Below are 26,971 nucleotides of genomic sequence, written 5' to 3'. Positions count from 1 at the left end.
TTTAAATGAGTTTTCTAAAAAGACGATAATTATCCTACATAATACACGAATACATCAATTCTAACTCTTCTCATTTCAGGTTGCAACTGGTGTGGCCTTCAAATATGAGAAGAACAATATTCCCTTCGTTTTAAAGATGAATGTACTTGAAAATGGTAAGACTAGTGCAGAATGTGCTTAAAATTTGCTGTCTGGACAGTTAGTATTTATATTATAGTTCTTTTCTGTAACATTTGATTATATTATTATTGTTTTTTTTAGATATACAAGTGCTTATGTAAAAAGAAGAGTCGGTATAATTGTTACTCTCCGCGAGGGACCAAATGACATGGAAAAAATAAGAGTAGGTCACCGTACGGCCTTCATCAATGAGCAATGCCGATACCGTTTAGTCAGCAATAAAAGCCCTAAAATGACAAAATTAATGTTAAACAACTCAAACAAGAAAATTTACGGCTCATTTATATACAAAAAAATAACGAAAAACAAATATGTAACACATCAACAAACGATAACCTCTGATTTACAGGCTCCTGACTTAGACAGACACATACATACAGAATGTGGCGCTGAATATAACTTAAATGTGGCTTTCCATTGTTAAAAACACAATAAACTTGAGTGTTCAACAACTGTATGCAGTACTTAAGTAATTTCATTTTTTAAACCACCATTGCACATGAAGTATTTATTAGTGTTTTCATTAAGATAATTGAAATAGGAGGGAATAAGCAATGGGTTAAGTCAGAGGCAATTAAGTTCTTCCGAATATCCTAGTTTATAATAAAATTGAGAATGGAAATGGGGAATGTGTCAAAGAGACAACAACCCGACCAAAATAAAAAAACACAACAGCAGAAGGTCACCAACAGGTCTTCAATGTAGCGAGAAATTCCCGCACCTGGAGGCGTCCTTCAGCTGGCCCCTAAACAAATATATACTAGTTCAGTGATAATGAACGCCATACTAATTTCCAAATTGTACACAAGAAACTAAAATTTAAATAATACAAGACTAACAAAGGCCAGAGGCTCCTGACTTGGGACAGGCGCAAAAATGCGGCGGGGTTAAACATGTTTGTGAGATCTCAACCCTCCCCCTATACCTCTAACCAGTGTAGAAAAGTAAAAGCATAACAATACGCACATTAAAAGTCAGTTCAAGAGAAGTCCGAGTCTGATGTCAGAAGATGTAACCAAAGAAAATAAACAAAATGACAATAATACATAAATAACAACAGACTATATAAGAATATTTGTAAAACAAACAAGAAAATACGAATGAAACCAGACACAACTATACACAAACATTAAATAGGACTGATAGTTATCCCCATCCTTTCTTCATTTTACATGAGTTATTATTCATGGTCTAGATATGGAAAAGTCGCCATTTTCTTGCAATAACAAAAAACGGTGTCGTACATTAGCACATATTAATTAGTGGTGGACGATATTAAAACGACAACGCTATTGCAAAACAAATACAAAACGAATAAAATTCATATGAAAAATACAGTTTTAAAACGGTAGATTAAATAGAAAACTGACAACTGAGCAATATAAACCACGTCAATACCCGGAGGCGATCTACGTTGCTCCGGAAGGGTCATCTGATCTTCCTCCATATAGGACACCGTCGTGTTGTTGTTTATTTGGTAGTTTTCGAAGATTTTCCAAATCAAAAAAATAATTACTGAAGTGATTGAAAGACCTTCCTCGTGTAGAAAAAATGTAACGTTAAAATTGAATATAAAATATACAGATGGGTGCAGCCCTAATATTTACCGCTAGTTAACTTAATAATAAAATTGAGAAAGGAAATGGGGAATAAGCAGACTTTATGACTGGTTAACGCTAACTAAGGACCGGTTTTATGATTGCTGTGACCGGTCCTAGGACATAATTTGTGTTCACTTATAAAGCAGACTTTGTCCTAGGACTATTAAATGATTACCCGAAAAGTCATCTTCAGGACAGGTCCATGGTCAGAGCTGAAGTTTACTTTGGAGGAAGTTGACTTTGCAGTCATACACACAAGTTTACTTATAACCAGGTATCCATTCAAAAGTCAAACCAGACCTGTTCTTATAAAAGTTTTGTTTTGCTCCATGATACAGTTATCATTATCCCAAGTTAACTTTGGTTTGGTCTGTTCTACTAAGGTAAAGTTAACTTATCCCATGTTAACGATAACATGATCCAAAGTTATCTTGTAAACGGGACTGCTTTGTTTGTATGTATCATCGTGATAAAGAATATCCATAGAACAGATTGAAAAGCAGACCTGTCCCCATGACTGACAGGATTGCTCTTTTAAATAGCAAACTTGTCCACAGGTTTGGTTTGGTCAAACACACCTGTCAATTGGTCTGGTCTGTTCAAGAAAACTTGTCTTCAGGTTTGGTCTGGTCCGGTCAAGCAGACTTGTTCACATGTCTCGTTTGGTCCGGTCGAGCAGACATGGATACAGGTCTAGTCTGGTCAAGCTGACCTGTATGCAGCACTGGTGTGATCTAGATGGCCTGTCCTGTGAACAGGTTTGATCTAGCAAACTTGTCCTCAGTTCTGGTTCGCAGCAGTCATAAAAAGCAGACATGAGGTCAGGTGAGGTAGGGTTAACGTTAACTAATTACAGGTCTGCTAAAATATTTCCAAGTTAACTTAATCTTTAGAGCAGTTGTAAGGAATGTTTTTAGTTAACTTGTGTACATGTTAGGACCTCAATCATCTGTAACGTTAACTATTGTATTCTATATTTATTCATTTGGTTAAGATGTAAAGTGTTCATTGAAATTGAGTTTAAATTCATGTGAACAGTTATAAATCCATCGTCAGCAAAAACTTTGGAAGGAAAGAGGGGAGAAAGGGGTCAAATATCTAAATAAGTCGGTTTGGTTTGTGATAACACAAAATTTGCTGCTTGGTGTCTTTATCTCTCGGAAGATCAGGATAATGTAATTTTGTTTATAAGTGGATGAACTTATTATTTCCTGATAAGAACTATATATTCGGACAATTCTGTCATCGGAAAATTTACGTTTCATAGTATCACATGTGTCCTCATTTTATTATGCCGTTTTTGTTTACAGAGGATTTGAAAGGACTCGAAAAATACTTAAGAAGACCGTACGTTGTTTTTTAATTCATATGCAATTTTATCAATATGTGCTTTTTATGTAAGTTTTACTATTTATTAAACATGCTTAATGTCGAATTATATAAAAAAAAACAATAAGGCTTCTTTACTACAAGGAATGCTTGATCCGTAATTTTATTTTTGTTTTTCAACTTCGTATTTTTGTGGCCATCTATCCGTTTTAATATATTAATCACTACCGATAGATCTGGTATCCCTTATAAGTTTTACAACCACTTGACTGTTCGATATTAGTACTGGTGGACGTTTTGACCTAGGTGATATCAACAACCCAGTATTAAGCAAGTCTAAAACAGTATTTGAGATCTAAACAGGAGCAGCAAAGTCTGAACAAAATTTATTCAACCATGTTCAATTTTTTTAGTCAATTTTAAATAATGTTCAGACATGTAGTTTTCTTGCGGTTCGTTAAGTTCTGTTCAGTAGCAGATCAGACAATTCAATATGATGTTATTGTGAACAGGAAAAATATCAGTTACCAAACTGTCAAATTGCAGGCAAAATGTTTACTTGATAGATTCCAAAGGCAATGTCAGAAGAGATATTCTTTTAAAAAAATCAATTGATTTTATCTTTCCTACGTATGCTGATAAAACATATTTTTTGAATTATAAAAGACGACAGAAGTGATAAAGAATATGTTTAACTATCAACATTAACAACCTTCAACCAGCATATGCTATATAAAAAAGTAAAATAACAAAAATAATAAACACTAAAGAAATTTCAAAACGGAAAAAGAATGGAAAACAACTGTCATAATCAAGGCGAGTTACAAGCATATATCTCCAAAGGATACGCCAGAGATTGCCATCCTTAATATGATTTCATTGTAAAAAGTCTGGTTGATACTTAAAAGGAAACTTTTGAACCAATAGTTCCATGTGGAGAAGTTGAAATCACCCCTTCTAATATTTTACGCACGCCATCAATAGTTGGTTGACCTTTATTGAACATCTGTTTCATATCCAGGTTTGTATTTATTTGAGTGCAAAATATTCAACAGTATCATTACCCATCTGTAGCACCTGAAATCACTTCCAGGTTTTGCTGGGGATGCAGTTGTTAATTCTATAGTTTTTTTTGTGATGTTTTGTGTCCTGTTATTTGTTTTTTTGTCGTTTGTTGTTTTAATTTGTCATGACATTGTCAGAGTGATTCAACTTATGACTTTGAATATCTTATTGGTATCTTTTATCTCCCTGTTTCACTAATCGAACACCTTAGTAAAACAAAACTGACGAAAGACGAAAACATTTTATAGAAAAGCTAAATTGGCAGTTTAGAGCTAGATACGTACAAATACGCGGATGTTTTAACGTTTCAAAATCGATGGAAAAAAGACGGGATTGTAATTCTTTGATATTCTATAAAGATCAACTTAAAATAGTCATGTCTGTGAACTTAAAGGGAATAACTTCAACTTAATCATTTGAAACCTATGTTTAAAATCATACTGATATTTAACAACTCTGTATCAGGAAAATCATAATGGATGACGCAAAATCTTGAAAATATTAATAACTTGTAGGTACATATGTAAACATCATTTGTGAGCCTTATTGGAATTATGTTACATAGAAATAATGAGTTTGTTAACAATAAGAAAGCTGCAATCAAATGTGTTGACATACAATTTAGCTTTCAAAAGACTACCTATGTCTGGCTTATATATTGATATGATACAAGATGTGAGGCACATACTGTATATCTTACCTATAATTCAAGATGGTTCCACATAGTAACTTTGAATTATCAGTGAGAGGACGTAATCTTTGTAGCAGAACTGGAATTGGAAAGGATGAAATTAACTTCTTTATACAAATCAACCTCATAAGAAAATGAATCAAGGAGAAAACTACGAGCTTTAATATTCTTACCGTTATGATCATGCATAAGATACCACAGAATTATATACTCCAAGGTACAACACTCAATGAACTCCAACATGTAACATGTGTCATGATTTGTATAAGAATATAGTTTGAATATTCAATCTTTAAATGCATTGAATCATGACAACAACAAAAAACATAAAATGAAGTATGATTGCCAATCAAACAATTTTCCACCAAATATAAAAACAAATGAGGGATGTTTCAAGCTGCAGAAAAACTGTATAGAGTCTTCAGCAATATTCTAATGTATTCTATACCTAAACTCACAAAATGACCAAGAAATGTTGTGAGGATATAAAACACGAAAAGATTTTCTATCATGGAAAAGCAAATAGTCTCTGTCAGATTAACTTTGACAGAGACAATTTGTTTGTGTTTTTGGAACAAAGACTGTTTTATCATTTCAGCATTTTAATATCGACCTTTAAATACTACATTCTTATTTTCAGCAAGACACTTTCTGCGTACATTTATAGTAGAAAAGATTCTTCCTGTTAATAAAAAGGACTGGGTAGCATTTTGTGTCAAAATTGGATTTAACAAAAATACCTTATCACTAGCTAAACATAAAATAGTGGTTAATCCATTTTGGCAAATCCTTAGGTATTGGACAGAAAAAATAGAAAAATCTAGTGCAGATCCTTCAAAGATACTTTACAAAAGTCTGAGTAAAGTAAATAAAAGTCTGAAGAGAGACCTGTTGGAATGGATTGTACGTGATACAGAAAAATACAACATACAAGGTATAGTAGAATGCTTGTAAAAATATTACAAAATATATGATTACGAATATAATAAAAAGTTCTTATAAATTGCACTTTATAAGTACAGCTGCTTCACAAAGCACGCCTCTTTGTGTGGGGATGCATGTATATAATATTCATAGATAAAACAAAATGTACCTACTGTTTACCTACTGTTTCCATGATATACTTGTGAATGTTACTTGTATATATTATATACATGGATAGCGGCTAAATTCAATTCTGAGGAAAACTCAAAGTGATGGGTTTTATAGAATTATATCATAAGTTTAAACTCAGTTTGCGAGGCATATAAAAGTTGAAAGTATGCCAAACAGCTGCATATTTTGACCTTTATTAAAACATAGCATATGAACTTTAAATTCTGGGATATACATTTTAGTAAAAATCAAGGCAAAAGTTTGTATTTTAAACATTGGATAGAAGAAGATATAATTTTTATTAATGACATAATCGACAATAAAGGAGAAATTTCTCAAAACATTCTAGACAAAAGGAAACAAAATTGGATAGCAGAAACATGTATTATACGTAAAGCTATACCCAAATCTTGGAAATAAAAATTAAAGAGTAAAACATCTACAAATACTAAAATTAATTTTCAACAAGATATACAGATGAATAGCCATGGATTGTATTACAATCTGGACAAAATTTCACTCAAAGAAATATATAATATTTTAATTAGATCTAATAAAGAGCTCCCAGTTGGATTCTATGTATGGAAAAATCATTTCACTTTTGATAACGTTACTTATTTTATAAAGAAGAACCTTACTTTTACATTCCATTTTTTAAAAGATAACAGAATGAAAATGTCTAGATGGAAATTACTGCATAATATTACAGCAATTAATCGTAATTTGCATCGTTGGAAAATATCTGATAATCCAAATTGTGTGATTTGTTCCAAATGTGACAACTATAATAACTTTTTCGTTGAATGTAAATGGGTAAAAAATTATTGGTCAATAATTTATGACATATTCATGTATTTTAATATAGATAAACATGTCTTCTGTCTTAAAAATCTTGTAATTGGACATACAGTTGAAGATATTGAATAGAATCCACTTAATCAAATCATAACAATGATTTGTTTTGTGATTTATAAATGTTTTTATTTATCAGAAAAGAGAACTAAATTTGTGAACATGTTGTCAGTTCTAAAAAATGAAATTGAAACACAAATGCTGTATCATCCGGATAGTCTATTTTTGAGAAAATTTCAGAGGAAAATATCAATGATAATATATATATATAATATTTTTTTTATGAGAATTAGACCTCATATAAATACTACAGTATTAAAATAACAAAGAATCAATCAGTTAATAATTTACAAATCAATCAAGATCAGGGGTCAATAGCTTCTTCTTTGATTTCTTCAATATACTTCATTCTTACTTACCTGAAATATTCGATTATTATAAGTTTAAAAATTTACACATTTGATAAATGACTTTATGACTGTAATAAATTACTCACCATTTCATGAAATTATTTGCCAAGCCATTAGGTCAACCATGCTTGATCATTCTGATCACATGATCATTCTTTTTTCGGTTAAACTGGTTTTATATAATCAAAACAAAGGACGGGCAAAAATCCGGTTATTTTGTGTTCCTTTTTTATTACTTTCTTATATAATTGTTTATATATATAGCATCACTGAATAATATAAATGCATTGTGTGCTCGTATGAATACTTTGTAAAATGCAACTAACACAAGATATAAATATAAGATATATTTTGCTAATCAAATCCCCTGGTTTTATTAGCAATTAACAACACAGGGATGAACCTTAGCGTCATTGTTGTAGCGCTAAGGGACATTGTTCACAACCAGTAGCGAAATAAAATATTTAAAGTTAAAAAAAAAAGGGACATACATTTTTACGAAACTGTCTTTCAAAATGGACACAGTCTTAATTGTTAATGTCTGTGTCATTTTGGTCTCTTGTGGACAGTTGTCTCTTTGGCAATCATATCACATTTTTAGCTCACCTGACCTGAAAGGTCAAGTGAGCTTTTCTCATCACTTGGCGTCCGTCGTGCGTCGTCCCGCGTCCGTCGTCCCGCGTCCGTAGTCCCTCGTCCGTCGTCCCGCGTCCGTCTTCCCTCGTCCGTCGTCTGTAAACTTTTACAAAATTCTTCTCCTCTGAAACAACTAAGCCAATCTTAACCCAACTTGGTCACAATCACCCTTGGCGTATCTAGTTTGGAAAATGTGTCCGATGACCTTGCCATCAAACCAAGATGGCCGCCATGGCTAAAAATAGAACTCAGGGGTAAAATGTATATTTTGGCTTATATTTTTGAAACCAAGGCATTTAGACCAAATCTGACATGGAATAAAATTGTTGATCAGGTCAATATCTCGCTGCCTTGAAATTTTGAGACAAATCGGACAACCTGTTGTTGGGTTGCTGCCCCTGAATTGGTTATTCTAAGAAAATTTTGCAGTTTTTGGTTATTATCTTAAATACTATTGTAGATAGAGAGAAACCGTAAACAGCAATAATGTTCAGCAAAGTAAGACCTATAAATAAGTCAAATGATCAAAATTGTTAGTCAACCCCCTAAGGAGTAATGGCCCTTTATATTCAATTTTTAACAACTTTTCGTCATTATTTGTAATTTGTACACAAATCATCTTCTTCTACTTGGCCAAATTTAACCAAACTTTGCCACAATTATCATTGTGGTATATTGTTTAAAAAATGTGTCCGATGACCCTGCTTACCAAACAAAATGGCCGACGTGGCTAAAATTAGAACATAGTAGTAAAATGCAGTTTTTGCTTTATATCTTAGAAACTAAGACATTTACGGCAAATCTTTCAAGATTTAAGTGTCCATCAGAACAAAATCTATCCCCTTACAAATTTTCATATGAATCCGACAACGAACCTGTTGTTGGGTTGCTGCCCTAAAATTTGTAATTTTAAGGAAATTTTGCACTTTTTGGTTATTATCTTGAATACTATTATAGATAGAGATAAACTGTAAACAGCAATAATGTTCAGCAAAGTAAGATCTACAAATAAGTCAACATGACCAAATTTTTCAGAGGACCCCTTAAGGAGTAATTGCCCTTTATAGTCAATATTGAACAACTTTTCATCATTTTTGTAACTTGTACAAAAATCTTCTTTTCTAAAACTACAATGTATGGGCCTAATTTAACCAAACTTGGCCACAATCATTACTTGGGTATCTATTAAAAAAAGTGTCTAATGACCCCGCCTGCCAACGAAGATGGCCGACATCAGTAAATACAATAACAGGTGAGCGACACAGTCTCTAGTTTTATATTAGCCGTAAAAGGAGTTTCAATGGGAATTTGCATTGTCTTTATTTACAGAATGGCAACATATACATGCAATAGTGGTTCTCACATTAGACTGTTTGTTTAAACCTGAAATTTTCTTATTCAGCTGTTATTTTGAACATATTCACTTAATAATTTTGAAATGTCTTAAACAAAGATTTAAAGACCTTTGATACTTTGTCTTAAACGAATTATGTGAACATTTTGTTATTGTATTGCCCACTTTTGAATGTTGACGTTTGCTGATGTCGTCTGTCATTAGAATGTTCATTTTGCAATGTATCTTTAATACATATTGACACAAATTCTCATATAGGTACAAAAGACCTTATTAACTGTGATATTAGCATGTGCACTGTAACTTAGATATAACAATGCGCTTAAGCTAAATGATGTGTTGTTTGTTCACAAAAGAGAAGCGAAAGATACCAGAGGGACATTCAAAGTCGAAAACAATCTGACAACGCCAACACTTAAACAATATTTCACAAAACACAACATAGAAAACTAAAGAACGAACAACACAAACCCCATCAAAATCTTGGGTTGATCGAAGGTGCTTCGGCAGGGTAAACAGAACCACATGTTTTTTTATATTGGCATTTTATAAGGAACTTTCCGTTTGCATTTGTGTGGTGTTCTGTATTTTTGTCATTATTTTTTTAGTATTCGATGCATCGGGCACACAATAAAACTCAATATCTTCTGAACTTCCAGCTCTTGGAAGAAGAAACATTCTTTTTTGTTGGTGACTACCATCAAAATCTAAAAGTGAAAGACAAACATTTCCCTCTTTTGGGCATTCGTTCCAGTCCAACGATTAAAAGTTGTTTTGATTAGACGCATGTTGAAGATTTTTTTCTCTCTCAATGTTATATTCAAATTTCAATTCAATTTGCAATGGAAAGTGTTATGACCTTTTCATAGCAAATTTTAATATAAAATTAGAATATTTGTTAAAATGAAAACATTTGTAAGAATGGTACGTGTGTTGATGGTTACAGAATATAATTCGTCAGTTTCATAATTTCCTTTAATTAATACCTTGTTATAAGAATGGCAGAAAATGAAATGATTTACATAAAGGTATGTAAACTGTTTGAATATATATTTATCTTTGTCAAACTATCGTTTAACATAATATTTTTTTAATTCTTTTGCAGAAATAAAGGAATATTTAGAGGATAAGGAAATATGTGATTTTAAACTATTCAAATCGCAGCTTACAGAGTTTCAATTTTCTGAAGATGGTAAGACTTGAACATTACAAAGTTCTTAAAACAAACCTTGAAAACTAATACTGTACAAAAGATGTGATACAGTCTGAAATATTAAATTGTATATTCAATGATTTTCAGATTTTAACAGCAGATTTCAAAACTAGTAAAACCATATGTATTGCTTATATCTACGTCATTTGGTCGCTGGTTGATGGGTGTCTAATTGACAGTCATATAATATCTTAAGTTTTATCATAATATGCATATGTCCATGCCAGTACCGAGGCACTTGCTTGTGATATCATAATGGACAAACATCCCATCGGTAAAGGTATCGACCTAATTATAATGATAAAATGTATTCGTACTATCAGATTGGTATTTTGCTAAATCTTGTAGTATGCGTGTTCGTTTTAGTGCATTTTCGATGATTGAAGCCATTTTTCAACATTCTTGTTGCCATCGCTTAGTTTCCGTCGTCTGTTTACTTTCATACAGATAATCTCCAATTAAAACTTTGCCATTATCTATGCAGTTTAACCTATTATCTTGAAAACTATAACAGAAAAAAGAAACTTTTAAAAGGAAACATGCAGAGTAGGATAAGATCTTAAAATAGGTCAATATGACTGAAATGGTCATTAACATTTAAATAGAGTTATTCAGCTTAATGGTACATGTAATCCTAACTAAAACGTTGCTATTGGTGGAGATGCAGGCGAGGGAATCATGCTTTGTATAGTCTTTAGTTAACAGTTGGCTTGTTTTGTCACGCGACTGTTACTGAGAATGAAGTGTTTGATCGCTAACAGAGAAACATGTAAACCACTTCACATCCTTTTATTTCTTGTCGTTTATTGCCACAGATCAAATACCACTGACTATTTGGAAGATGGGAAAAGCAGCAGAAGAACAGTACAGAGAAATTTTACAAAGCGGTGTCGAAAATAGATACATGATACGTTTACCGGTTGTGGGACCTTTCGGTGTAGGGAAAACGTGCCTTACCAGAAAATTGTTAAGAAAACAAATATCAGATGTAACAAGCACGAATGGCATAGACATCATGACTCAAAAATGTAAAGTATGTTTAACAGATGATACTTGGATTTTTTCTCAAGGTAAGCATTTTATGATTTAATTGTAAATAGTACACTTCATAGAGTTTCATTATAAAGTCTTAACACAATTTTTTGTTATTTGCAAAGGATATAAAAACTTGCTTAAATGTTATGAATGATATGTTTTTTTTTGTTCAGTTCTATTTGTAAACAAAACGTTTATATTTGTATATGAATGACATTCATGGGCAAGAATTGTTGGCGCCGTTTGTTATGTTGCAATAAAAACCTGATAGCATTATAGGGCTTAAGCCACGGATGTTTAGCGTGGTGTTGCTGTGCAGGTTATTAGACATGCAGTTCGTGTTCTTGTGGTAGCATAAGATATTATATTTTCGGTACATCAACTGTTAATTTAGCTTTAAATTATCAGAAACACATTATCCATCATCTTTCATAAATTGCTGATTTAAAACACAGTTTTAGAATATTGGTTTTGAATACTCTTTAATTTCAAAATTGAATTTATCGATTCTGGCATATTTAGTTTTAATGTCATTTGTAAATTAACAATATCATTTTGTTTCCCAACCTGTAATTACAAGTACGTTATATTCAGAAGAATTTTTTTTTATAGACATTCGCTTTGATGTAAACCAAGGAAGAAAATCAAGATTAGCAAAGAACCTGTTGATCCTCCATCTGAAAGGAGAGACACACTATAAAACAAAAGCAGAGCTGTCACATATATCTTCTGTCTCAGAAAAATACGTTAAGGCAGTAAACACCTATTCCCATGATCAAAAAGATCAAATTACTAAATTATCTCTAGACGAAGAGACGCTTGGAGACAAAATGAACAAAAAAAGTCTCTCGACTTTGACTGCTGTTAACGAAAAATATGAAAACACAGAAACAATCATAACTAAACTACAAGATGGTCTTGTAGAACCTGCTGAGGTACAAAATGCTGATTTATATTCTGACCTGAAAGGTTGGTCCGAATCAGAAGCATCATTAGAGGACTTCGCTGAAGTGGCACTTTTAGATTTCGCTGGTCAATACGAATTCTACGCAACACACCAAACCTTTTTAAATAAACATGCTATTTATTTGTTGGTTATTGATGTTAGTAAGAACTTAAAAGGATTGATGACATCTGAAGATGTAGATGAGAACTTTCTTGATTTGTCCGAGATTCCATTTGAGGACATTGGAGGTAAATGTTAATAAGCATTGAGAAAAACCTATGATAATGACTGTCTCTTTTTACCAAGACGTTAAATGAGGTTGGTATACTGTTCTACCTCTGCACGTTGATTTTTCCATCTTCCCGTAACACATGTCTATGGGTCTAGTCAACTCCACAAGTGGTCCTTTATGTCTATATGTCATAACGCTTGGTTTTGTTATACTATACTGTGTTGTTCTTTCTCTTATTGGAAATATAATATCTTGTTGGCATGACACGGGTTATGTTCGTCTCAAAAAAAATTGTACTCTTGATATTCATATGATGACGTCAGAACCACTCAATTAGTTTAATTAAGGTATGGAGCTGGCATGTCAGTAACTGCTAGTAGTCCTTTGTTAATTTATGTATAATTGTCATTTTGCTTTGTCTTTTAACTAGCTGTCAGTAACTGCGAGTACTCTCAAATCGTATTTTCTTGTTAATTCGACCTGTTGATACTGTTTATAATGCTTTTTTGTCATTTTTTATTTATATGGATCTTGGCTGTATACCAGCTTTGATTATTTGTAATATCTTCAATTTTTCACTTATTCTTACAACATTTGTATAAACTTCAAGATTATAAAAAAACCGTTTTTTTTTCTAAAGTGAACATTGATTGGTTAAATATTTCTCAGTGTGTTTGAATTTATTTGATAGCCTTTTGGTCATGACTGTTTGTCTCTAATATTTAATTAACTGTGCATTTGTATTCAGATATCGCAGATCAAATTTATTCGTTCTTTGTGTAATCATACGTTTTTTGATTGAGTTAAGTCTGCTAATTGATATTTTATCGTATGTTTTTATATGTTGTGATGTTATGCTATTGTTTCAGAAAAAGGGAGAAGGTTTGGGCCCATTAAAACGTTTAATCCCGCTGCAAATGTTTGCACCTGTCCTAAGTCAGGAATCTGATGTACAGTAGTTGTCGTTTGTTTATGTAATATATACGTGTTTCTCGTTTCTCGTTTTGTTTATATAGATTAGACCGTTGGTTTTCCCGTTTGAATGGTTTTACACTAGTAATTTTGGGGCCCTTTATAGCTTGTTGTTCGGTGTGAGCCAAGGCTCCGTGTTGAAGGCCGTACTTTAACCTATAATGGTTTAATTTTTAAATTGTTATTTGGATGGAGAGTTGTCTCATTGGCACTCACACCACATCTTCCTATATCTATTTTGTTACCTTCTCTGACATCATACTCGGACTTCTTTTAAAATTGAGTTTTACTGTGCGTATAATATTGCTGTGTGTTTGTTTTTCTACATTGGCTAGAGGTGGAGGGGTGGTTTGAGACCTTAAAAAACAGGTTTAACCCCCGTCATATTTTTGCGCCTGTCCCGAGGCTCTGGACTTTGTTTGTTTTCACGTATGATTTTTAACATTTACATATTGATTTCATTTATAATTTTGGAGTTTAGTATGACGTTGAATATTATTGAACTAGTACACATTTTTGGTTTAGGGGCCAGCTGAAGCACGCATTCTGGTGCGGAGTGTTCTCCCTATGTTAAAAACCCATTAGTGGCCTTCGGATGAATTCTGCTTTTTGGTTGGTATGTTGTCTTTTTTGAGACCTTCCTAATTTCAATTCTCAATTTTATTGAGTTCGAACTCAATTCTAAAGAAAGTATAATATATATTCGATATCCTATTAAGATAGAGTGTCTATTTTTAACTTTCAAAAACTTTTATGCGTAAGTAAGTTATAACTCATGTCCTTATAAGTAACGTTCGTATGGAATGATTCCACGGCTAGTCTTTAGATTGATCACAGTCATTCCTGTTCCATATTGAGTTCAGTTATGTGTTTATATCAACGTGTAAAAACAAATTATATCATGTATATGTTAGTGGTGATGGCTTAATTTTTTTTAATTTATTTTGATCTGCTATGGTATTTTTACAGAATACATAAACTTTTGGATGGATGCTATCCATTGTTATGGTGATGAAGAAGAGGCAATCGACAACACGAAAGAAACACTTCCCTCTATTATTGTTGTTGGAACATGTTGCGACAAATTACAGGTATATTATACATAACTTTAGTTTCAACAAATAAACTGGACCATATTGATATTGCAAGTGGCTGTATATATTTAAAACAACTTAAAATGAATAGCATTTTCATCAATTTAGTTTAATGGGAACCACGAATAACTAATCAATAACATACGGTACGTAGTTGTACTGACATTTGCATACCTTGTTTTAACATGTATTGTGTGGTCTCTCAGTCATGTCTCATTGATTTTGTACGTTTAAACATGTTAAAGTATGGCATTAAAAATATCAACATTTGCACTTTACTATCATGATAAAATAAGGCGAGCCATATCTCTGTGTAAACAGTTTAGTTAAGACTTTATGAGTTGCCCATCGAATTTATGTGGTAAATTATAAAACATTCCACGGTTGAAATACATTATACATAAGGAGGTTACGATTTTCATTAAATGGAATATAATGTGAGTCGTGTGTTATTAAGTGATTACCATAGAAAAGTTTAAATACATTTTTGCCCCTGCATTTAATCCAAAGGAAATTATACCACTATTCGAAACCTGGTGTTAGATACAAGCAACTAAATAATGTATGTTTGCTGTTAAATATTTTGTAAGTTCTCTTCATGTATATAAGTAGTAAAGAAATTAAACATGGTGCATGCTTTTTAAAAAAATTATTAATCTGACATTTGTTATCCAATTGTCTGTGTCTATTAAAGTATGTTGGTATATGTTTTTGTAGCAGTTCAGTGTTTATGTAATTTCGATCCAATGTTTTCCTCTTATATATATATAGGGTTTCCTTGTTTTGGTTTTAGGCCCCGATTTGTTCGCTTAATCGTTTTGTGACTATTGAACAGCGGTATACTACTGTAACCTTTATTTATGTTTTAACTACATTATTTGTAGATTGATAAGGAAACAAGGAAATGGGAAATTCAAAAACAATTTGATGAAATATTAGGAGACCATCCGAAACGAAAGCACATAAAAGATTTTATAATGCTGTCAAACACTACTTCCTCTGAAACCGACTTTGACGTCCTTCGGCACCGTATTGTACAACTAGCTTCAAAAGTTGAAACATGGGGACAACAACTTCCGACTCGTTGGATTAAGTATGAAGAAGTCCTGGATCAACACAGAGAAAACCAAAATAAAGTCATGACATATGAGGACATGAAATCTGTAGGGAAATCGGTTGGACTTGATATCAAAGACATGAACGAAGTGAATTTGTTTCTTAGATATCAACATGAAATAGGAAATCTCATTTACTTTGATGACATTCCAGATTTAGTTATTTTGCAACCACAGTGGTTAGTTGATGTGTTGAAATGTCTTGTGTCAGCGAGGAAGTTCCAGATCCAAAGAAACATTGTTTACAACTCTGACTGGAAAGAGTTAGAAACAACAGGTAAATTGACAGAAGATTTGATTACACAAGCATTTAGAGGAGAAGAAGAGGGGACAGGTTTTTTTAAATACCGTAGTCACATTCTACAAATAATGGAAAAGTTTGATATAATTGTGAAACCTAACATGGCTGAGGAAGAATCTGTATCAGCATTAGAAGAAAATGACGTAATCAACAAATCACAAATACCAACAGTTAGTTATTATGTGCCATGTCTCATCAAATCAAAACCCATTAGAAATATAGTGGACAGTTTTAAAGTTGATGGGAAGGATTTTAACAGGACATCTTGGATATGTATGCATTTTGATTTTCTTCCTCCAGCGTTTTTCAACCATTTTCTTGTAAATTACATACGCCGTTATCAGATAAGTCTAGAACCATCAAAACATAGACGAAGACCAGCACTGTACCGCGGCATGGGGGTCTTTAATCTCGATTCATCAGGCCTAACTAAGCTGGCAGTTTGTGTTAGCAAACACGTGATACTCCTTCAGATCTGGAAATGGGGCAAGCATTCCCAGATCTCATTCAAAGGTATCTGGGAACATGCAGAAGCCTGCATAACTGGCATAAAAGGGAGATACAAAATGAATGTATCGTACACTGTGAAAATGAAGTGTTGTAATGGAAGCTACGACAACTTAAATGGAATGATGGAAATGACAAAGTTAGAGTCTGACGAAGAATATTTTTGTGATGAGCACGCAGTACTTCACAATTCAAAAGACTTGTTAGACTCTTGGTTTAAGGTATATATACATAATGTATTTACATACCAAACATGGTTACATTATTAGACTCTTGGTTTAAGGTATATATACATAATGTATTTACATACCAAACATGGTTACATTATTAGACTCTTGGTTTAAGGTATATATACATAATGTATTTACATACCAAACATGGTTACATTATTAGACTCTTGGTATAAGGTATATATACATAATGTATTTACATACCAAACATGGTTACATTATTAGACTCTTGGTTTAAGGTATATAAACATAATGTATTTACATACCAAACATGGTTACATTATTAGACTCTTGGTTTAAGGTATATATACATAATGTATTTACATACCAAACATGGTTACATTATTAGACTCTTGGTTTAAGGTATATATACATAATGTATTTACATACCAAACATGCTTACATTATTAGACTCTTGGTTTAAGGTATATATACATAATGTATTTACATACCAAACATGGTTACATTGTTAGACTCTTGGTTTAAGGTATATATACATAATGTATTTACATACCAAAAATGGTAACATTATTACACTCTTGGTTTAAGGTATATATACATAATGTATTTACATACCAAACATGGTAACATTATTACACTCTTGGTTTAAGGTATATATACATAATGTATTTACATACCAAACATGGTTACATTATTACACTCTTGGTTTAAGGTATATATACATAATGTATTTACATACCAAACATGGTTACATTATTAGATGTTTTGCTATTGTAATGAGTGTGGTTTTTAACGACTTTAACGACCTATAAGGATTTTGTACGGTCGGAAAATTTTAATTTGTATACAGTTTATGTAATGTTTATGAAAGAACAACATTTAAAAAATATTAAGTTGTGCAATAATCATTTCAAAGATCTATCCTTCCATTAAACTCTTTAATTTGTGGTCATTTCGTGTCCTGTAATGTTCTTCGCTTGTATTTTGTAGGAAGAATTGAATCCTGAAATGTTGAATTATGTGAGACTAGCAAAATCAGTTACAGACTTGATGCCGGAAATAATGGCAGAGCATTTAAAATCTGATGGATTCGATATCGTAGGAAATACTAGCTTGACATCTCGATCTCTGTTCACTTCTTTCCAACTACAAAACAAATATATACCAACTACTGGAAAGTGGGCAAGTTCAAACTGTCCAAATGAAGACTCGGAAATAAGTATTGGCGATGATGTTCAACGTTGGCGTTTTGTTCTCACTGAACTCAAGAATCATTCCAAAATAAGCGAAGAATCTTCCATTGCTCTTGCAAATGTTTTGGCAAATGTGTTCATCAGATCTGAGAAAAAAATCGAAAAGAACTCATTCGTTAGAAAGTATGAGAAGATAACGACTGAAATGTTTGAAGCAAACGATTATGATTTCTATCTCCAGAAGGTAAACAATGGTAAGTATACTCCTAGCTTTAGCTTTCTATAGAAGGTAAACAATGGTAAGTATACTCCTAGCTTTAGCTTTCTACAGAAGTTAAACAATGGTAAGTATACTCCTAGCTTTAGCTTTCTACATAAGGTAAACAATGGTAAGTATACTCCTAGCTTTAGCTTTCTACAGAAGGTAAACAATGGTAAGTATATTCCTAGCTTTAGCTTTCTACAGAAGGTAAACAATGGTAAGTATACTCCTAGCTTTAGCTTTCTACAGAAGGTAAACAATGGTAAGTATACTCCTAGCTTTAGCTTTCTACAGAAGGTAAACAATGGTAAGTATATTCCTTACCTTAGCTTTCTACAGAAGGTAAACAATGGTTAGTATACACCTAGCTTTAGCTTTCTACAGAAGGTAAACAATGGTTGGTATACACCTACCTTTAGCTTTCTACAGAAGGTAAACAATGGTAAGTATACTCCTAGCTTTAGCTTTCTACAGAAGGTAAACAATGGTAAGTATATTCCTACCTTTAGCTTTCTACAGAAGGTAAACAATGGTAAGTATATTCCTAACTTTAGCTTTCTACAGAAGGTAAACAATGGTAAGTATACTCCTAACCTTAGCTTTCTCCAGAAGGTAAACAATGGTAAGTATACTCCTAACTTTAGCTTTCTCCAGAAGGTAAACAATGGTAAGTATACTCCTAGCTTTAGCTTTCTACAGAAGGTAAACAATGGTAAGTATACTCCTAACTTTAGCTTTCTCCAGAAGGTAAACAATGGTAAGTATATTCCTAGCTTTAGCTTTCTACAGAAGGTAGACAATGGTAAGTATATTCCTAGCTTTAGCTTTCTACAGAAGGTAAACAATGGTAAGTATATTCCTAGCTTTAACTTTATACAGAAGGTAAACAATTATAAGTATACTCCTAGCCTTAGCTTTCTACAGAAGGTAAACAATGGTAAGTATATTCCTAGCTTTAACTTTATACAGAAGGTAAACAATTATAAGTATACTCCTAGCTTTAACTTTCTACAGAAGGTAAACAATGATAAGTATATTCCTAGCTTTAACTTTATACAGAAGGTAAACAATGATAAGTATATTCCTAGCTTTAACTTTATACAGAAGGTAAACAATGATAAGTATATTCCTAGCTTTAACTTTATACAGAAGGTAAACAATGATAAGTATATTCCTAGCTTTAACTTTATACAGAAGGTAAACAATTATAAGTATACTCCTACCTTTAGCTTTCTACAGAAGGTAAACAATGGTAAGTATACTCCTACCTTTAGCTTTCTACAGAAGGTAAACAATGGTAAGTATACTCCTAGCTTTAGCTTTCTACAGAAGGTAAACAATGGTAAGTATACTCCTAGCTTTAGCTTTCTACAGAAGGTAAACAATGGTAAGTATATTCCTACCTTTAGCTTTCTACAGAAGGTAAAACATGGTAAGTATACTCCTAGCTTTAGCTTTCTACAGAAGGTAAATAATTATAAGTATATTCCTAACTTTAGCTTTCTACAGAAGGTAAACAATGGTAAGTATATTCCTAGCTTTACCTTTCTACAGAAGGTAAACAATGGTAAGTATATTCCTACCTTAGCTTTCTACAGAAGGTAAACAATTATAAGTATATTCCTAGCTTTAGCTTTCTACTGAAGGTAAACAATGATAAGTACATTCCTAACTTTAGTTTTCTACAGAAGGTAAACAATGGTAAGTATATTCCTAACTTTAGCTTTCTACAGAAGGTAAACAATTATAAGTATGTTCCTAAAATAGCTTTCTACAGAAGGTAAACAATGGTAAGTATACTCCTAGCTTTAGCTTTCTACAGAAGGTAAACAATGGTAAGTATATTCCTAACGTTAGCTTTCTACAGAAGGTAAACCATGGTAAGTATATTCCTAGCTTTAGCTTTTTACAGAAGGTAAACAATTATAAGTATATTCCTAAAATAGCTTTCTACAGAAGGAAAACAATTGTAAGTATATTCCTACCTTTAGCTTTCTACAGAAGGTAAACAATGGTAAGTACATTCCTAACTTAAAATGTCTAAAGAAGGTAAACAATGGTAAGTATATTCCTATCTTTGCCTTTTAATTAACAACAAAAAATGAATTGTTCACGTTGAAGAAATGCGCGTCTGGCGTATCAAATTATAATCCTGGTACCTTTGATAACTACTTTAATATGTATTACATTTATATTACTTTGCTTCGTGAATTCAAGAAACAAATAGTTTCATATTGTTTCAAAGAGTTCGAGATTCGGGATTTGACGCGATCAACTAGGCTGACGTACTTCATCCCAAACTGATGTCTCTTTTTCGAAATTCAAGAGGTCCACGACCGCTTCTCTCTTGCTCGAATCGACCTCAGGTGATTTTACATATGACAGTTAATTTAAATGAAACATGAATTGCATACCATATACTAGGATCATCTAAGTTCACCCCACGATTCGATGTTGCTGAATCTGAAGATTTAATTAGAATCATTGTATTTATTATTTATCTTGTCGTTTTATTTCTCTTTTTTTTGGGGGGGGGGGCACTTTTTCGGTTCCGTGGCCTATAACCTGTATGATACTCGTTTATTAATTTGTGTTCTGATCGCAAGCATGATAAAACATTATCATATTTATTTTGTACAGATCGGCAAATTGAATTATTTCAAATGTTTAATAAACTTATAATTAATATTTATAGGACGTTAGTGCGTTCGAATGTTATAACATCTTTAGTTTCTAAAATTACAGAAGTTATCCCCAATACCTTCGAAGTCAACATCAGACGCCATTATCAGATTATCATACAGGAAATATCGGTAAGCCAAATCTTGGACCAAATGATGACCCACTGCAGCTTATCCATTGATGACAGACGCCATATCGAACAACATGTCAAACAGATTGAACAAAATAAAGCGTTGTTAGATATAATTATTGATAGGAATCGTACCATGTTTAAGGTATTCATAGATGCTTTGCGGGAGAGCGGATACAATAATATTGCTGATCTACTCAGCAGCGATCTCGAAAATGTCACAGTAGATACACCATGTATAAGAACGGCACAAAAGGAAGGTATTCGTTTGTTTATGATTAATGTAGTTTCCCAGTTATTATTATTCAAATAATTGCATTCGTATACATTTCTTATCTAAGCATATTTTTTACAAATCAGCATGACAATTTATGGCGAGGCTGTATGAACGTAGTTTAAAGTCTTTAAATTATGGATTCAACAAATTTAAAGTATTTTAATCGAATAGTGTTTGTTTTCCATCAACTGACAATTCTAAAATGGATGAAAACTAAAATGTAATTGTCTACTGGCATGTATGAAACGGATTTTTTTAATTTTTAAATGCTGGACATTTTGTTTTTATATTTCAACTCAATTTCGCGTCTTGTTTTTCACGGAAGTAAAAATAAAGCAACCAATGCATCAGAGTTTCTTGAATGACTCATAAAATTAATAGCTCACAGTAAAATCAATTATACAGAATGTTCTGACATCGAGGAATACGTCAAAATTGTAATATTTTCTTGATTGCAAGAAAGATTTTTATATAAACATAGAGTCATGGTAGTTGCATTAATATATTGCTGTTTGTGTCATGTTTGAAATTAATGAAGGATCTTTGAAATTGTTTTTATATTCATGTAAGTTTTCTTTGTCATTGTGCTAAATATAATAATATTTTTCTTCTGACCTTTTTCAGGATTATCAGCATGGACTGTTCCATTACATAAGGTACGACTGCAGAAGAATTACGTAGATATCATATCTACCATCAAACACGAAGCCATAGTAGATCATTTGATATCGTGTGAAGTATTCACAATAGATGACCAGCAAACAATAGAGGCTTGTCCAGCACAGACTGAAAAGAACAGGAAGTTGATGGATCGACTATTGCATTGTGGGGAGAAATGCTTTATAGAATTTCTAAATGCTTTACGTTCTGATGAGATTTATGCAGATCTTGCAAATCAGATAGAACAAACAGATGTAACTAGTATTGATATTTCTACTCTCCATGACTGCTATTCAAATATGTAGACAATGTATAACTTATAACCCAATTAGGTAATTCCAATTCAACCATGTAAGATGTATATGTACATGTATTAAGCTTCAAATGGCAAAACACTTGACGCCCGTTGTCTGTTAACTACATGTATTACCAAAACTCTTCATGACTGTTATTCCAATTCAACCATGTAAGATGTATATGTACATGTATAAAGCTTCAAATGGTATAACACGCATGCAACATGGGTTATTATTATATGAAATCATTCTTTGTATGTAAACGCACCGTGCTAAAAGGTATAACAATGAGTTATCGCGTCACTTGACGCCCATTGTCTGTTTACTTTTACCAAAATCTTCTCCTCTAAAATGACTAGACCAAATGTAACCAAACGTCTATAAACCAAAATCATCATTATCTAGTTTTAAAGTTATGTCTATTGACCCAAGCTTGCAAAAAAACATGGCTCACATGGTAAAATGCAAGTTTGTTTATATTATTTTGATAAAAGGCATAAAAAGAAGACAGAAATTTTCAGAATCTTAAAAATAACCTACAATCCAATTAAGTCATAACCACAATACGACTCCTTTCTCTAAAACGACAAGTTTTATCCACCTTTCATGTTTAACTAGTGTGTATTCAAAATCATAATACATGCAGACATTTTTTAAAAGGCATACACTAAGTAAAGGAATCGGGAAGACAAGATCTACAAGTATGTCAAATGATCCCGATATTCTCAGACGGTTCCTCATCTTAATTGTTGCGTTTTAATGACGGTTTTTAAATATTTTAACGTTTTAGCTTCTATCTTTGAAAACTATAATAGATAGAAACTTAAATATGCAAATATGACAAGCAAGACAATGTCTGCAAAATAAACCAATGCCAGAAATCGCTTCTAGGAGTTATTGTCTATATTCACGATTTTTACTGATTTTGTTCATTATCTTGCAAACTACAAAAATTGATTCAATGTATCAACTATTATCAACATTACTTCAAGATATAGTAACACCCTTCACTTTTAAAAAGTCCTGATATCACGAGTTTTTACTGTTCTGGTGTATTTACAGAGCAATAGCCTTGTTAGTAGTAAGTGGGTTGTGTTTGCTAATAGTTATCAAGGATACCAGGCTTGTACTTTAATATGCCACACAAGCGTTTCGTCAAAATAAGACTCATCAGTGACGCTCAGATCAAAATAGTTATAAAGTCAAACAAGAACAAATTTGAGGAGTGTGCTAATGTGTAGTTTGCGTATTTATGATTTATTTAGAAACTTGCTCTTAGGTCTTTTTATTCGGGAAAATGGCCGATTGGTAAATGTCATTGTGGTCCACACCGATATTGATTTCTGATTAGGACATGAAGGGGGGGCTCGATTTATAATTTTCTCGCATTTTCCTGCGGCAAAGTGTTTGACCAACAGCGGTTATATAGAAAGCTAGTATCCCGTTTTTTACTCACAAAATACACCACGTGTTCAGTTGCGACACAAAGTCTAAATCACTAACAAAAACGGGAAGGATCTTAATTGCCAATAATTTTGTACAGTTCCAATGAGCAATGTTTTCCCCGGTTTTGTGAAAAATGCCCTTATCTTAAATAACTTTGATTTTTAGAGTGGAGCATGTTATGTTTAACCCCGCCACATTATGTATGTATTTGCCTGTCCAAGTCAGGAGCCTGTAATTCTGTCGTTGTCTTTTGTTTATGTGTTACATATTTGTTTTTGGTTCAATTTTTTATATAAATAAGGCCGTTAGTTTTCTCGTTTGAATTGTTTTACATTGTCATTTCGGGGCTTTTTATAGCTAACTATGAAGTATAGGTTTTGCTCATTGTTGAAAGCCTTACGGTGACCTATAGTTGTTAATTTCTGTGTTATGTTTGGTCATTTGTGGAGAGTTGTCTCATTGGCAAACATACCAAATCTTCTTTTTTATATTGTCAATTTATTTTCGATTGAATTTCAATCTGGTATCTTATGTCTCCCTTTGATAAAAAACAACATGTATTGAGTCGTCAGTATCAGCTCTACTCAAACAAACGTTCTACGTTTACACTATTTGTTGCTAGATTTTAATCCATTGTTTTGTACATGCTCAGATATTTCTGTAACTTTTTTTTATATATTTGCTATTGCGAAGTTTCCATTTTGTCATATAATTCAAATAAAAATTATGCCTTAATATGATAATGTTGCAATAAGTTTTGAAACATTCAAATAAAATTCGTAGCTTGTCATGAGAATATAAAAATTATTGCACGTTTCTCACATATATAGCTTTAATAATAAAACAAGCTTGGCATGTAAATATGCAACAATAAAGGATTTCTATACTAGTCATGCTATTGTGTTTTCAATAGATCCACAGTAAAAAGAAAAACAAAGTTTGTGACATTTTGATTGCAGTCCACTTACCTTTTATAAAAAGTAAGCAACTAGATATAAGAAGATGCGGTGTGAGTGCCAATGAGACAACTCTCAATTCAAGTCACCATTTATAAAAGTAAATCATTATAAGTCAAAGTACGGTCTTCAATAAGGAGTCTTTGCTCACACCAAACAGCAAGCTATAAGCATTCACACAAATTATTTCATTGTGTAGTGTAAAACCCTTCAAACGGGAAACCAACGCTATAATCTATATTAAAAACGAGAAACGAATGAAATAAACCTCGAAGCGACAACCGATATAAAAGATGAACGATACCATTTAGATACGAATTATTACAAAAAGTTCCTAAAGGACACATTTAACACAGTCCTTAAATTATTAATACGTGACTTCAAATCTTCCATACTGTCATTAAAAGTAATTAACCAAAACACAACCGTCATTTCGCAGGAAGTTTAATTAAAACTCTACATAAAACGACACCAACATTGGTATATTTCTCCATCCCATATACATGATTTATGCTGTGTTGAGTTTAGTGATGAATGAACAGGCGTTAGGACATAAATAGCATACTATATCGCAGTATGGACAGACGTTAGGACATAAATAGCATACTATATCGCAGTATGGACAGACGTTAGGACATAAATAGCATACTATATCGAAGTATGGACAGGCGTTAGGACATAAATAGCATACTATGTCGAAGTATGGACAGGCGTTAGAACATAAATAGCATACTATGTCGAAGTATGAACAGACATGTTAGGACATAAATAGCATACTATGTCGAAGTATGGACAGACATATTGTCCATGAATAAAGTGTCAGATCATTGATTGTCTGTAAGGGAAAAAAATAATAAAAATACCGAACTACGGGGTAAATTTCACACGAAAATTCATGATGCCAAAATAAAATTTCATATTCCTGACTTGGTACAGGCATTTTTCATGTAGAAAATGGTGGATTGAAATGGTTTTATAACGCTAAACCTCTTACTTGTATGACAGTTGCATCAAATTCCATTATATATTGTCAACAATGCGTGAACAAAACAGACTTACTAGGTAAAATTGTCAAAGTAGGGGTATGTCAGTCATCACCGTGTCACAATCTCTATCACAACAAAAACAATCAAACATTTAACAAAGAAGCACAACAAAAACAGATATCCATGTGACCCAATGGCTCGATTAACATCAACTTTGGCGTAGAAACGTGTGTTTGACGTCAGAATGTATACGTCACACAGATAGATTTATATAATAAGTTTCTCGTTCAAAGTATGCAAATATAATAGCAGAACAATAATATAATTGCGGAATATTTAAAGTCCAGAGCCACTTTATATCTATCAAAGAAACACAAAAATTCACACGCACACAGCACATTAGCAAAAATGAAAGATATTACATTGACGGGATGCATAAGCACCGAGCCACTTCAAATTGATATAACTATAAACAGACCAAACAGTAAAAGTAATATTAATAAAGAAAAATAAAACAACAATATTATATTTTATTAAGATGATAAACAACGCCAACACACATTATATTACACTACGACCATCATGTAGTATTTGTGAAGTTGATACGGAATACTTATAAACAAGGCCTTTGTACCTTCCTATGAACTTTTCTTAGGAAAAAGACGAGACTATACCTCTGGTTTCATCAACTTTCTGCTCAGACACTGGTGAAGTTTTACTTACCCTTCCGGAGCACCTGATATCACCCCTAGTTTTTGGTGGGGTTCGTGTTGTTTATTCTTTATTTTTCTATGTTGTGTCATGTGTACTATTGTTTTTCTGTTTGTCATTTTCATTTTTAGCCATGGCGTTGTCAGTTTGTTTTAGATTTATGAGTTTGACTGTCCCTTTGGTATCGTTTGTCCCTCTTTTACAAAGTCTAAGTGGGAGCTGCAAGCTCTTGAATACCGAATAAGTTGGGAAAAGTTTATGTCATATGCAGGTGGATTTGGTATATTGCTACTAAGGTAGAGGAAATAAAGACACATTTTCCTGCGTTTTTGGGCTGACATAAAAAGTGTGTAATGATAATGTTTGATGATATTATATCATTCGTATACAAACATGTCACTAACATGCTTAAGAGATGCTGAAACACTTTCGTAAGGCTCCTTGTTGAAGGCCGTACTTTAACCTCTAATGGTTTACTTTTTAAATTGTTATTTGGATGGAGAGTTGTCTCATTGACACTCACACCACATCTTCCTATATTTATGTCCTTAAC

The 26,971-nt window shown here is 32.5% G+C and overlaps 1 protein-coding gene across 1 annotated transcript; it reads left to right on the top strand.

The window, feature by feature from the left end:
• Positions 1-85: 85 nt before the first annotated feature.
• On the top strand, positions 86-24,654 carry LOC134693963 (uncharacterized). Its single transcript, XM_063554943.1, has 10 exons — positions 86-155; positions 5,507-5,800; positions 10,319-10,405; positions 11,242-11,496; positions 12,074-12,655; positions 14,581-14,702; positions 15,590-16,849; positions 17,810-18,266; positions 21,020-21,346; positions 21,988-24,654. Exons 1-10 carry the CDS (start codon positions 137-139, stop codon positions 22,326-22,328), a joined length of 3,744 nt encoding a protein of 1,247 aa, XP_063411013.1. The 5' UTR covers positions 86-136; the 3' UTR covers positions 22,329-24,654.
• The last annotated feature ends 2,317 nt before the right edge of the window (positions 24,655-26,971 follow it).

The sequence above is a fragment of the Mytilus trossulus genome, chromosome 13 (genome assembly GCF_036588685.1).
Source record: "Mytilus trossulus isolate FHL-02 chromosome 13, PNRI_Mtr1.1.1.hap1, whole genome shotgun sequence".
Classification (NCBI taxonomy): domain Eukaryota; kingdom Metazoa; phylum Mollusca; class Bivalvia; order Mytilida; family Mytilidae; genus Mytilus; species Mytilus trossulus.
The sequence above is the reverse complement of the archived record's forward strand: the minus strand, read 5'-3'. Positions and strand labels throughout refer to the sequence as shown.